At 39.2% G+C, this 15,512-nt stretch overlaps 1 protein-coding gene across 1 annotated transcript in view; it reads right to left on the reverse strand.

Moving 5' to 3' along the window:
- Positions 1-2,617: 2,617 nt before the first annotated feature.
- The window catches only part of MAP1A (microtubule associated protein 1A), a 228,449-nt gene continuing 215,554 nt past the window's right edge, over positions 2,618-15,512 (reverse strand). The window contains exons 6-7 of the mRNA XM_089676391.1: positions 9,843-10,078; positions 2,618-7,254 (exon numbers count right to left, since the gene is read on the reverse strand). Coding sequence (XP_089532517.1) covers positions 7,099-7,254; positions 9,843-10,078 — 392 coding nt within the window. The 3' untranslated portion in view covers positions 2,618-7,098. The remainder of the gene's footprint in view (positions 7,255-9,842; positions 10,079-15,512) is intronic.

The following is a 15,512-nucleotide window of genomic DNA, read 5'->3' on the forward strand; positions in this document are numbered from 1 at the left end:
GGTGATACACATTTTTTTTATCTTATTGCAGAGAATGCATTAAGGTAAAAAAATTTTAGAAACACTTTGAGGTGCCCATACATGACTCATTTTTTTTCCCATAGTAGTAGTTAGGGCAAACCTGTATTCACTTTAAATACCCAATCAAGTGCCAGGGAGATTAAAAATAAAAGGATTTTCTAGTTCATGATTGTAGATTAAAGTGAACACAACTTTACCTATTTTACCAAGCTTTACTGAATATTCATTGTGCAAGTAAACAGTTGCTAGTCGTTTTGTAAATTAATCTTTTTGTGATAAAGACCAGTAAAGCACAATTACTGCATAGCACTGCTAAACTGGAAGCAGAGCTGCATATGCAATAAGCAAGTACAGCTGCCCCCATGAACATATATAATTACAAATCTATACATAGAATTCTATTTAAACATTACCATAGACTGATAGAATTATTAACATCAAACTCTCTATATATGTTTTGTAAAATGATTAAAATGTACAACTTCACAGCATTTTATGGCACTGAAAATAATTACCTGTGTGAGTACTTTAAAGTGATTATAAAGGCTTGTTTTCTGTTTTTTTTTTAAATATACTTACCTGCTGTGTTCATGGGTTGTACGCAGAGCAGCCTGGATTTATGGAGAAATAACTTGCATAGAAGTCTTCAAAATAGGCATTTGTGAATTTACAGGTTAAAGTCCCATAGACTTGCATTAAGTTCGAAGTTCCCGGTCGAACATCCATTCGGTTAGAATGTTCAACTGCGAACCGAACACGGGGGTGTTTTGCCCATCACTAGTCAGATTATGCACCAATCCGCCCGGAAAATTGTTTCAATTACAAATGTTTAGGTATTCTCATGTTTATTTCTTTTGTTTCTATTGGTATGACAAAAAAGTGGAGAAACAAAAAGTCAAATCTGACACATTCCACTCAAAGCCCCAAAAATGGACTGGACAAAATTATTGGCACCCTTAATTGAATATTTGGTAGCACACCCCTTGTAAAAAATAACTGAAATCACTGGAAAAATAACTAAAATCAATAGCTTCCTGTATCCATCAATGAGTTTCTTACGCCTCTCTACTGGAATGTTAGACAACTCTTCTTTCGCCAACTGATCCAGGTCTCTCAGATTAGAAGGGTTACTTTTCCCAACTGCTGTTTTGAAGTCTCTCCACAGGTGCTCTATGGGACTGAGATCTGGACTCATTGCTGGCCAGTTCAGTATTCTCCAGCGCTTTGTCTGAAACCATTTCTGGGTGCTTTTTGACGTGTGCTTTGGGTCATTGTCTTGCTGTAAAACTCATGACCTTTGATGGAGACCCAACTTTCTGACAGATTTCATAAAGCCATGCACGAGGTCAAGACCTCTAGTGCCTGAAGCAGCAAAGCAACCCAAAAATCAGTGAACCTCCACCATGTTTGACTGTAGAGACTGTATTCTTTTCTTTAAAGTCCTAATTTTTTTTTCTGAAAACAGTAGAAAGATGGGCTTTACCAAAATGCTTTAATTTTGTTTCTATCCACAGCACATTCTCCCAAAAGGATTTTGGCTTCCTCAGGTAAGTTTTGGCAAACTCCAATCTAGCTTTTTTATGCTTCTGTGTCAGCAGTGGGGTCCTCCTGGGTCTCCTACAATAGTGTCCCTTTTTATTCAGATTGGGACATATAGTTCGAACAATCCTTTGTTGCAATCTTTGGTCAACTTTTCTCTTTTGTTCACATCCATGGAGATTAGCTACAGTGCCATGGGCTGTAAACTTCTTGACAATGTTGCGCACAGTGGACACAGAAACATTAAGGTCTCTGGAGATGGACTTGTAACCTTGAGATTGTCCATGCTTTGCCACAATTTTTATTCTTAAATCCTCAGACAATTCTTTGCTGTACATTCTCTTCTCCGTGCTCCATGTGGCACACAGAGACACACAACAGAAAGGTTGAATCAATTTTTCACTATTTTAATTGGTTGCTGGTGTGATTTCATTATTGTCAGCACCTGTTAATTGATACAGGTGAATTTAATTACAAATTACAGGAGCATCACAAACTTGGAATGCAATTATTTCTTACAATTTTAGAAGCTGACAATAATTTTGTCCAGTCCAATTGTGGGGTTTTGTGTGGAATGGGTCAGATTTGGCTTTTTTGTGTCATACCAATACAAACAAAATAAATAAATTGAGATGAGAATTCCTAAACATTTGTAATTGCAATAATTTTCTGGGAGAAGCGGTTCATTATCTGACAGAAATGCAGGGGTGCCAATATTTTTGGCCACGACTGTATGTATATCCCCCACCAGCCACTCCCACCAGCCATGGTCTTCTTGCATTGCATAGAGAAGCAGTGATGACATCACTAGGTCTAAAATAAATGATGTAATAAAACAGAAATGTTTTATTTTTTTTTATTAATTCTTTAAGAAATGTTTAATTTAAAATTTCTACTGACATGTTGATGACGGGGGGAAACAGGCGCCAGGAAAGGCAAAATATAAGCAGATTAAACTTAAGCTTAAAGTGCAGAATAACTGAAAGGGAAAAAACAAACAAACAATTTCAATAACAATTTTTCAATAATGTAAAATAAAGGAGAAAAGAACAATAGACCTATTCATGTCATTTTATTGTTAGAGTTTCAGGCGTTTTCCATTTACAGAAATTCAAAATGACAGAATATTGCACACAGAAAAGGGGACATTAAGAAACAGAAGTAGAGAACAAATAAAAATAAAAATCTTTCCGGGAAACAAGTTTCTTAGTAACGCAGCAGAACATTAAAGGAAAAGAATGAAAAAAGTCGGGGGTCTTATTTATACAACATCCAACGTAGAAAGAAGCTATCAGGAATACAGGTTGCAATTTTCAATACAATTAAGACATTTTCACTTTTTTATATATTTCGTAAAATAGTTATTTATTCTTTTGTTTCACCTATTACATACAGGGGTATAACTCATTGTAGTCCACATGCAGAAACAAGCAACAGCTGATTTTAAATGTTTCTATATTTATATATCGCCTATATGTTACGTTGTAATGGTAGTAATGGATTTACAGAGATTCTGCATTTATGTGTGATACATGTTAGCAAATACAGTCTCTGCCCATGTTGTCTGGTTCGGAGGGCGAAATCATGAGATTGACCTTGGTTGACTTTGAGTTGTTCCCTTTGTGCAGGGCCCCCAACACCGGCCCTATAGCTATTGTCAGATTAAACAACAATTTAGCAATAGCTGGAGAGCCTAGGTTTGACCCTTCTGCTTTAGTGCTACAAAACTACTAATACGCATCAAAAGGCAGCAATGAGAAGCTCTATTTGGTAGTCTGTTGTAGGTTTACTATTCTTGTTATTGGTCAACTATTTAAAGGGGAATCACAAAAAATGAACTTTTCAATGCACAGTAATAAAGGGAAAAGGTCTAAGAGGTCTGTGTACATTCTTATTCATAACATCATTGCTGTGTGTAAGTGTTTCCATTCAGTATTGTCATGTGCAAGGCAGGTTTCTTAGTGACCATGGTTATTCTGTTTCTTGGTCTTTTTTTTTATGTATTAGCTTTCAAGTTTAGGAGAAATAGAAACATTCATAGCTCATTTCGTTTTAGTGCATTATCTATTCTGCCTAGACACTCGTATGGATGTGATCAAAGGGAATGGCTGTGCGCTAGCGTGTTCCTTTTGGGTCGTCATCAGATGAGTGCGCTAGGCATCCAGGCACCTATGTTACTGGCTTAGAGCCACAAGCATTGCAGCAAGTAGGTGGGGCTTGTAGGTCGAGTATCCACATTAGTAAAAATGGAACATATATGCAGATTCAACAAAATCTAACAGCCATGTGCAGAGAACATAACGCATGCATTCTTTAAGATTTAGCTTCATTAAAAGAAATCAAGCATACCATTCCAGTACAGTATAGTGCTGACACAATGTGCATTTTTGTTCTTTAACTCAGCACTAAAAGAAGACAGGGACTTGGGGTAAAATGCGTAAAGCATGTAACATAATAATGGACAGTTACAAACACATTTTATAAAAGACATCTGATCGCCTTCTTGATTAAAATCTAAAAACATTCAAAACAACAAAGTCATTCCATTCTAGTAGTTTTACTTTGGATATTATATGTCACTCTTTTGGTTTGTTGGGTCGTAGCCTACAGGTCCTTACAAATACACAGTATACTAATCACAAGGGACGGTCAGGATATAGCTATCTTGTGATAATACAACATGACAGCTGAGGACTGACTCCCCAGTCTCATTACACACCATTCCTATCTGTATCACTTTGCATTATTACTACAGCACAGTCAACTCATATCATAACACTATATAACCACAGTCAGGCAATCGACTTCAAACATTTCACAGACACTTGTTTACATAAGAAGTATATGAACGTTCGAGAAATCACCACTCCGAAAATCCTGTACTTGGATCTGTTCTTACAAAATCTGGAGAATAAAACTTTTCATGTTATGGTACATCCTGTATTTATATTTCCACAAGTTGGCCTAGGAGTCACCGTTGAACTGAAAAAAGCAAGACAATTCTTTAAAGGACTCCATTTTATATGTGCAAAATCGCGAGGGGTAATATTGATTTGTAGAGTATGGACAACTAGTGCAAAAAATTGACTAAAACATTTCATACTATTAAAAGCAACAGTATGATGACTACACACAGGTAAAATCATATACCTACAATTCTCTAAGTCTTGACTATGGGAAATTTCCTTTTAGGGCTCTGTGTTAAAGAACAATTAATAGCCTATAGAATGATATCCCCATTAATAAGCAATTGGCCTATTGCCAAGACTAGTACGATAATCAATAGATTATACTAAGGTTAGATGAATCTAAATAATTTGGTCTACAAAAAAAAAAAACACATACAAACATCGCTTACAGTTAGACCCATAAATTAATAACAGATAGCTTAGCTCTGACAATAAAAATAAATATATAAATTAGACAGCAAAATACACCATTGATATATAAATGGTTTGTTCAGCAATAAAGAAATGTGTTCTGTTTTGTAAGGCAAGTAGCTCCCTAGAGCAGCCAACAAAATCTAAAATGTAAACAAACAAGCTATAAAAATGTATTTTGTGTAGCAGCTTCCATGGTCGGTGAAATAAAAAGATCTGATGATGTTCCTAAGCATTGTGGATCTACCACCTATACAGCTGATATGAGCAAGAGTAATAGTAATTGATAAGTACCCAACAATCACTTTATCTTACTTAATGTTTTGTACATGGTCTGCCCGGTAGGTGATCACTAGGACATGTCTCCACTGCATGAAAGCACAGCAATACCTACATCAAAATCACAAAATCGTACTTATTCAGTAAGGCAAATGAAAGAGCAAAATTAAGGATCATGTGTTATTTTACTTAAGTCAGATCATTGAAAAAACATTCTACGTGATTACTATGTGTGACTTCACTTTGCTCTTCGTCCTTTTTAAATAAGCCCGAGTGAGTGATCAGCTATGTACAATGGAGGAGCCAAAGGAAATGATGTGCTCTAACCAAACAGGCCGCAGGATTATAAATAGGTAGAATACTGAAGCTTAATTTTACATGACAGTCAAACTAGCATCTATTGACACTACCAGTAAACATGTTGATCGTATCCTTCCTGGAAGCTGACATAAATCACTTTGAAAAATATAAATTGTTCTTCATGTCACATTACCAGTTCTTTTATTTCTGGATATTTGTAAAAAATGGCATTTATTTGTTTTGTCCAATGGTATAAGCCAATTGGTATAAACTGATAACCACCATAGTAGGGGTTGGGTGCAGTGTGTTATAGGCAATTCAGCAGTGTCAAAGAGAATTTTAAGTCAGCAGCCTGAGTTTCATTTATAAAAATAGGATGGTGATATTCTGGTGTTTACAACACTATGGGAAACCTTCACTTTTTCTTTCATTGTGGCCATGACATTCATACAGACTGTCCACATGGCTGCTAACTTCTTCAGGGACTCAGCTTCACTGCTCTGACCGGGGCACCTAGGGCAGGACCTGAAAAACAGGGCCATACAATGGTGCACACAAAGTTAGCCCAAAGGACTCTCATTCTAGTTTATCACTACATTTTAGGGGTCTATGCTCCACATTCTATGACTGGGAAATGCCCAAATTTAGTTCAGCCTGTCGTAAGTAATTTTATGCTATTATACTCATACAGCTAATAAGAACTTGTAAGATATTTATTTGGGAGAACTATTGGAAACACTCCCAGATTAAACTGCCTATATTAACTACATATCCAAAACAGCCTTAACAAACCCCCTTTATGCAGATCATACCCTAGGGTTTCAAAGCTCAGCATGTCCCTAGTCGACTCACTGATTTATGATTTTGAAAATACTTTGGTTTGTTGCAGAATATGGAACTAATGTGTCTTCTCATTTGTCAATGTATAAGTAATCCAAATGTTTTATGTATCCGAGAACATTTCAGACCTTTCCTCTAGTTTTTGATCCAGATTTACAATCCTAGGTTGACAGGTTAAAATAAACAAGTAGTTATATATTTACAATATTTTTTCACTACATGGCAACTGAGTCTTAACTGCCATCAGAAATCATGTTATAATATCTAATGGCTATATTTTTTCTGTTAGTAACTGACCTTCCTTAACCCAAGTCTCTTGAATGATCGTACTGCGGATATGATGCTGCAAAGACAGTATTCATTAATGCTTCTAGATGAATAATCCCTTGCTGCTGTTATCATACATTATTGGTGTTATCTTTCTTCCTGATGATAATTGGCAATGCATGAAAATGTAACAAATTGCACAGATAACAGCAACTTATAGCAAACAAAAATAGTTTGCTATAATGATCCTTTTTATGAAGAAAAATAAAAGCTGTGTGTGTCACAGACATCCAACATTGGTAGTTTTGTTACCAGTATGGATCCTAACCAGCTAAAGCAATGCTGGATGTTCAGTTGACAGTGTTTGCCGAGGCGGACCGCTACAATCCAAATCTGTAGATAAAACCGGCCTGTGACTGGACACACACCTAAACACAACATATACATAGACACACTGTGATTGCTGTGATCCTTAGAATTCTATTTTGCATGCTGGGAAGGATTCGTCTTGCATCACTACAGTACTGCTGCTTGCTAACACCATTATATTAAGCTCCTGCTGCTTCTCATGGGTTTGCTGGTACCATTCACGTGTCACTTCGGTGTCATGGGTTGGGATCAGTGTCACCTGGATAACAGAGAAAAAAACAGAAAATAATATTGTTGAATACTGAGCATTACTCGTTAAATAAGTCATTAAGAAACAACTAGGAACATCCAGATAGCTGCACTCCAGAAAAGATCCACTTATTCATACATCAGGACACATAACATGGCAAAATGACACTGTGGGGACTGAAAAAAGTCAGCACCTTTCGAGCTGTGTCAGCGCTTAATTGTGACTCCCAAGGTAATCATTAAGCCGGCCATAGATGGATCGAAATTTGCTGGTTCAGTGGAGAACCTTCTATGGGCAGGCTGGTTGTACAGAAGTTGATCTCTTTGTTAACTTCTGTACAACTAGTCTGTTGGAAAATGTTTGCTCACTCAGTGCCGCTGATAAGTGTATTCTGATGGCAGGGAAGTCTCCCCGCTGTCTGAATACAATATCTCTGCAGAAAAGATTCCCCCATCAACCTCAAGTGTGTGGATGAGGGATTGGGGGATCAATTCAATTCAACCCGCTGGTTGAACAAAAGAAAACTGATCCTATATGGCCTGCTTAATTGAACATATATATATATATTGTGACAGGAAGGCAGGAAGGACTAGGGGATGTGTCCACGATGGGAGGTATATTTGTCTCAGGTTCATGTTATACACTGACTGTTTCTCCTTTTGTGCTGTGTAGTGAGCCTGTTTAGCTCACTGATGATTTAATGAGCTCAGGTGTAGGTTAAGGGTTCTGGGGGCAGGACAGACTGGGGAGCAACCAAACAATACTGTGGTGTGAGTAAATCTGTGTGATCGTGGACTGGGAGAGGCTCTGTGTGAACACTGTGTGCCTGAGCAGTGCTAGGCTGTATCCAGACCGGTACATAGGAACCTGTGTTTTAAGTTAGATGCCCAGTGTGGCAAGGCTTTATTTTCTGTTTTGTATTTTTTTTTTTGCTGTTTTGAATATATGCACCTTGTGTTCACTAGACTAGTAAATAAGCACAACTTTCTTCACAAAGATCCTGCTGTTGTGCTGAGCCTCTCTCCCCATATGCCCCCATCTCATACCCCCGCCCAAAAAAAAAACATTTCCCCCTACTAGCACAAATGCACTGTCCCTCAAAATTCCCCTCCAAACACAAACACATCAATAGTCATCCCTACTAACAAGATCCCCCCCAAAAAAATGTAATTCCCCTCCTAGAACACATCCCCCCCCCCACCATATTATCTTTTCTAGAAAAAAAACCCTAAATCCCCTCTCCTAGCACAAATCCTCTTCCCCATTCCCCCTTCCAATACAAATCCCCCCCCCCTTCCCTCAGAATCACCACACCCCAAATTTCTCCTCCTAGAATAATTCTTACCTCCCAAATTCCACCCTTCCAACACAAATCCCCTCCCCAATCTCCTCATGGTGACCCCCCAAACCGCAGTGCCCAGGGCAGCCACCCCTCCTGCCCACCCCTTGTCCCGGCCCTGATTGGATTGCTCAGCATGTTACATCTTGCATTATTAGGCTGTAAGTGATCCATGCCCATGAGTGTTTATATTTTACTTTTAATCAGCTAGTCACATTCAGCTTGACTTGTTTTATAATGCTGAAAATGTGTTAGTACTCATCCAATAGGAAGCGAAACATCTTCAACATTAGAGAACAAGAACATTTGAATGTGACTAACTATTAATGGGTTCCAGTAATATTTTTCTAGCCTTTACTGTAAAAAGAGGACACAATACAGGTACCATGTTGTTTAGTGCTCTATACAATACAATATCTCAGTGTTTCTGTGCTGTATCATTTGGGCTTCATCTGTTTTTTAGAAGTTAGAATAAGACTGGTCATACACAATGCTTCAGTTGGAATAAAAAACAGTTCTGCCATTGAAACAGCTGAAGCCTACATTAGGGTAGCTGATGTTGCTAAGCCTAGAAGAGCAGTGATGTGTATGAGCTGTAACCGAATTGTAGCAAAATTTCCTGGGGCTGGAAAGATCACAGAAACCCTAGTTGTCATTTACCAGCATTTATCATCCACGCCTGGCCATTAAGCAACACCCTTGCCATCTCGCTGAACCATGGAGCAGTATGAACTTTGGCAGATTTGATCATATTGTACATGTGTATTTGTATCATAAGGATTCAGAAAGTAGCTGTGCAACTGTGCAATAGCGGGCACCGGATCGCGGTGCTGTGCGCTCCCAGGGAGCGCGCCCAAGCAGGGTGCGGGGAGGCCATTTATAAACGGCCACCCGACCCTGCACTGCCACCGTCCGGCTGTTTATATACATGGGCCAGACGGGAGGTGGTTAAAGTTCACACTGGCCACTGGATACTTATTAGCATAACTCTCTTGTGTCATGACAGAATTTACAATTGTAATCACCTTTTGTATGACCACTACTGGATATCCACCTTTTCTGCATCCTAAAGTGTTGCAAGTTATTTTTTACACTGGAACAGTTCCCATGCCTGTTGCTGTTTAAATGTGTTGCAATTTTTTTTAAATGAACTATGCCACCACTTAACGTAACAGCTGTGGTTCTGTAATTTATTGATCTGGTAAGTAATAAAATCCATATATGACAAATTAAGAATTTTGACAGCAATCTTACTTACTTGTAAATTCTCTCCCCATTGGGCCTTTCCTTCCAAAAGCGAATCCAGTACAGCACGATTTGGCTCTCCGTTGGCTGCATCATTGCCACTTACAACATAATATGCAGCTCGAACTCTTTTAAAAAACTCCATATCCGTATTTTTGCTATTGCAGTGATTAGGAATATATGCCAGATCCACGTAGACAGGTGGGCCATGAGGGATAGAAGAGCTTGACTTCATTGAGCTGCTTGTACCTTGGAGAGAATACAGGTGCACACTCAGTAGTGACTAATGTATTCAATATACTTACAATATACTTTAATATTAGATGTCTTATTTCAATATGATAATGATAATAGCATAGATGTCTAGTGATCAAATGCAGATTTCTGAAACTTGTATCAGTTACATTTAGGTAAGTATGCATCTGTTGGGGTGGGGGGCTTTGAGCAGAATGAAACTCCATTCTTTTTGCAATCTGTCAGATTAAGAACTGAAATTAGATGAAGCCCCAAGAGTATTCTACACTATATTGCCAAACGTATTGGGACACTCCTCCAAATCATTGGATTCAGGTGTTCCAATCACCTCCATGGCCACAGGTGTATAAAATCAAGCACCTAGGCATGCAGACTGCTTCTACAAACATTTGTGAAAGAATGGGTTGTTCTCAGGAGCTCAGTGAATTCAAGCGTGGTACTGTGATAGGTTGCCACCTGTGCAATAAGTCCATCCGCAAAATTTCCTTCTACTAAATATTCCACATTCAATTGTTAGTGGTATTATAACAAAGTGGAAGCAACTGGGAACAACAGCAACTCAGATTAGCACAACAACAGTTCATAGAGAGCTTCATAGAATGGGTTTTCATGGCTGAGCAGCTGCATCCAAGCCTTACATCACCAAGTGCAATGCAAAGCGTTGGATACAGTGGTGTAAAGCACGCTGCCACTGGATTCTAGAACAGTGGAGATGTGTTCTCTGGAGTGAGGAATCACGCTTTTCTGTCTGGCAGTTTGATGGATGTGTCTGGGTTTTGTGGTTGCCAGGAGAACGATACTTGCCTGACTGCATTGTGCCAAGTATACTGTTTTGGTGGAGGGGGGATTATGGTGTGGGGTTGTCTTTCAGGGGTTGGGCTTGGCCCCTTAGTTCCAGTGAAAGGAATTCTAAAGGCATCAGCATACCAAGACATTTTGGACAATTTCATGCTCCCAACTTTGTGAGAACAGTTTGGGGATGGCCCCTTCCTGTTCCAACATGACTGCGCACCAGAGCACAAAGCAAGGTCCATAAAGACATGGATGAGTGAGTTTGGGGTGGAGGAACTTGACTGGCCTGCACAGAGTCCTGACCTCAACCCAATAGAACACCTTTGGGATGAATTAGAGTGGAGACTGTGAGCCAGGCCTCCTCCCCCAACATCAGTGCCTGACCTCACAAATGTGCTTCTGGAAGAATGGTCTAACATTCCCATAGACACACTCCTAAACCTTGTGGACAGCTTTCCCAGAAGAGCTGAAGCTGTTATAGCTGCAAAGGGCGGGCCAACTCAATATTCAACCCTACAGACTAAGACTGGGATGCTATTAACCACTTCCAGTCCGGACACTTTTACCCCCTTCCTGTCCAGGCCAATTTTCAGCTTTCAGTGCTATCACACTTTGAATGACAATTGCACGGTCATGCAACACTGTACCCATATGAATTTTTTTGAGACAGATAAAACTTTATTTTAGTGGTATTTATTCACCACTGGGATTTTTATTTTTTTTACTATGTAAATAAAAAAAGTCCAAAAATTTTGAAAAAAAAAGTGTTTTTCTTATAAAATTTTGCAAATAAATAATATTTCATCCTAAATCTTGGCCAAAATTTATTTAGTTATCTTTTTAGTAAAAAAGAAATAACCCAAATTAGTTTATAACCAAAAATAATAATTTTTAAACATTTTTTTTTTTACATTTTGTTTTAATTTTTTTATATTCTTGTTTTTTTTTTTTACATACTGTCACCATAGCAGTACAGTGTCACCATGGTGACACTGTACTACTTGTGGGGGGTAAGGAAGATTTGTTTTTGTACACTGATTGCTTTTACACCCATAAAGGCTGTAAACGCAATCATTTCTCCTTCTCTCTAGCTGTATTCTTGCAGCCATTGAGAACTACTGTGTGAGCTGTGATTGGTCACAGCTTGTCACATGGTACAAGGCTGTTGTGAATAGCCTTGTACCATGTGACCTCTGTGATCATTCACAGATTTCACATGTAGTAAGCAATGATGTCAGCAGTGACATCTTGCTTACTACTCTGCATGTGATCACTGATTAGCCAATCAGTGATCACATGATCAGGACCTTGCATAGAGGTCCTGTCCGATGATCGGTGTTCCATTGTGTCCAGAGGACACAGCGGGCACCGGATCGCGGTGCTGTGCGCTCCCAGGGAGCATGCCCAAGCAGGGTGCGGGGAGGCCATTTATAAACAGCCACCCGACCCTGCACTGCCACCGTACGGCTGTTTATATACATGGGCCAGACGGGAGGTGGTTAAAGTTCATGTGTGTATAAAGGCAGGCGTCCCAATACTTTTGGCAATATAGTGTATATGTCATTATAGCTATATTTCCGTTCATAGTTTTACAGATGTATAGTTCAGAAAAGACCTTACTGCTCCATTAACAAGTTAGAATATTTCAACGTTCATCACACTATTGCTATTTCACTAAATTTTAAAATTGAAAACACAAACCTCAAAGCCCTGTAATATTTTTTTGCAGATATGAAGTGACCCCTGATGTTGGTCAGTGGGATTATATTGGATATCAACAACAACAATTGTTCGATATGCTTGACGGTGTGTGCTGAGTCCTTGGCTTTCGGAGTATAGCATATTCTGACTGTAAAAATTAACCTCATTGCCAGCAAATTATTTGTATACTTGAGATGGGTTCCATACTATATGTGATTATGTATTTTGTATGCAAGGCAATGAGACTATACAGTACAGTGGCGTCAAACTGGCAGCCCTCCAGCTGTAGCCAAACTACAATTTCCATGAGGTATTGCAAGTTACAAGTATGACTCCCAAAGGCAGAGGCATGATGGGACTTGTAGTTTTGCAACAACTGGATTGCCGCCAGTTTAACACCCCTGGGCTAAGTCATCAATTTACAAAGCTGGTTCATTCATTTTGAAAACTGCCTGACATGACAAATTGTTACTTTGGTATGATCCACAGAAATATAGTAAAACATCCCTTAGTGGATTAAAGCTTTCAGGACCTGATTTACTCAAAGAAATGAACAGGGGAAAACCGCTTGCAGAGCAGCCTCACATGAGCATGTGGATGTACATATCCATAGTGAACACAATCCCTAACTCTATCTAGCATATCAAACACTGATCTTTAATAAATGCATTGTGGACCTACTTTGTCATGCATTCTGTTCTGATAAGGCACACAAATAATTATGTGTCAACATTTTACTCACTTTTACTGAAGTGACTTACTTGCTAAGCAATCAAATCTAAATGCACCAAGCAAAGCAGCAGGCAAAAAAAGAGGAATTTTGAATTACCCATAGATTCCACATCTTGGAGTACAGGACACAGGCTAAGTATTTATAGACCATGGGTTATAGGTTTGTACCTTCAGGTCCTTGGACACTGGTAAGCTGGGCACCTGGGCACCTCCCCTATTTCTCTATCCCAGTCCTCAGTTTTGTAGTTTGCAATGCAGAGTAACCAAGGAATAGAAGGGAGGGTGGCATGTGTCCTTCTCCAATCTGTTTATTAAAGTTTTAACAATACAAGAAAGATGCATCTCAACATTTTGGAAGGCATCAATGCAGGATACCATTTCCATCTTCGAGTGGTTCACAGAATTGATCTGTGTATGCTGCTGATCCCCTTACACCATATTCTGCCCCCCTCTATGAGGGATTACCATCAGGGTTGCCCCGTAGCTCACTGGCCCTGTTCCAAACACCTAAGGACCCAAGTCTGATGATGAGCAGTTTCCCAGTATCACTGAAATGGAGTTTGTAAGGAAGAAGAGAAGAAAACATGGGAATGGGGAAAAATCAGGAAAAAAGAGTGGAAAGAGATGAAGTTCAGTGAGCCCTCCCAATCATCCTGTAAGGTGCACAGACCATCTTATGAAGTAGATTCCGTTAAATAAGTTATACATGGGTCCCACTTTTTTTCAAAACTGGGCATCTTGTCCTTCAGGATGGCAGAGAGGAGTTCGTTAATCATAACCCATGCTATTTTAGCCTTTACTAGATCAAAGGGTATTGTGGGGGATTTCCATGACCTAGCTACGGTGATGCGTGCAGCTATGAAAATGAAAACTATTAGACGTTGCATAGGTTTTTGGGCTCCTTTCACAGGGTCCCCCAGTAGTGGGTGGCCTGTGTATACTGTACTCCAAAGTATGGAATTCACAGGTAAGTCAAAATTTCTCTTATCTAATCATGCAATATAGGACACAGACTGATTATTCATAGAGAGTGGCATCGCTAAGGGGGTGTGGTGGGTGCAAACTGCATTTGGGTGACACCTGCTAGAGGAGCAACATCATCCAGGGCCACCATCAGGGGGGTTTAAGCCCGGAGGAAGCAATAACCATGACATCCCTGCCGGTGGTTGATTCAGTGCTTTGAGAGGACTCTGGCCATGATGAGAGAGGGATAGTGGACCTCTAGGGATGAGGGTAGCGACAGCCGGCACATTTTTGAATACATCCTTTAGTTATTCTCCCAAACTTGCTTGCAAGCATTACAGAGTTTGCATCAGCACAGCAGAGAAATACACAGCAGCATGTTTCCCTAGTAAAAGACACACAGCACACACAGTAAAACAGCATACAGCAGACAGTTAACCCTTTGATTGCCCCAGATGTTAACCCCTTCCTGCCCAGTGTCATTAGTACAGTGTCCCATGGATGGGTAGAGCCCATTCCAAGAGACAAGTGGTTAATTGGACAGCAAACGAGACTTGTATCAGGTTATAATGAATAAAAGCTATATTTATTCAATTCAAGCAAAAACTATTTGCATTGGCAATATTTGAGTAACACACAGTGCTCAGCAACCACAACCACATGTAGACATACAAGACACTATTATAAAAGCAAACGTATCCTGAGATATAATCTCTTATGTATTATAACCATCCATGCACTCACCTGATCATTTAGAGGGGCCAAGGGATGTATATATGTATGCAGAGAGAACTTGTATGAGCTCTAATCTTTATTAATTGATAATTCAGTATACCCAATTTGGGTTGAGTTTTCGCAAGACAATATACACTTATACCATATTTAACGTCCAGATGTCCTTATTTAACGTTTTTATATTTTGCTTGAATTGAATAAATATAGCTCTTATTCATTATAACCTGATACAAGTTTGCTGTCCAATTAACTACTTTACCCATCCATGCGATACTTTTTTCGTTTTTGGTCTAGTCTATGGTTTAGACGGCAACACTTTTAAAGTGAGAAGGCAATCGGTGATTTTTCATAATTCCCTCCAATTTCTCTTTGTTAAAATATAATTAGTACAGCATCAGTGCTTTTTATTAGAATGGATCACTGTATTAGTGTCATTGGGATGTCAGTGGCAGTTAGTTCCCCCCAGTGTCAGAATGCCCACCGCAGTCCCGCTATATGTGGCTGA

The sequence above is a fragment of the Staurois parvus genome, unplaced genomic scaffold (assembly GCF_062004578.1).
Source record: "Staurois parvus isolate SC_StPar_1 unplaced genomic scaffold, SC_StPar_1.0 ptg000168l, whole genome shotgun sequence".
In the NCBI taxonomy this organism is placed as follows: domain Eukaryota; kingdom Metazoa; phylum Chordata; class Amphibia; order Anura; family Ranidae; genus Staurois; species Staurois parvus.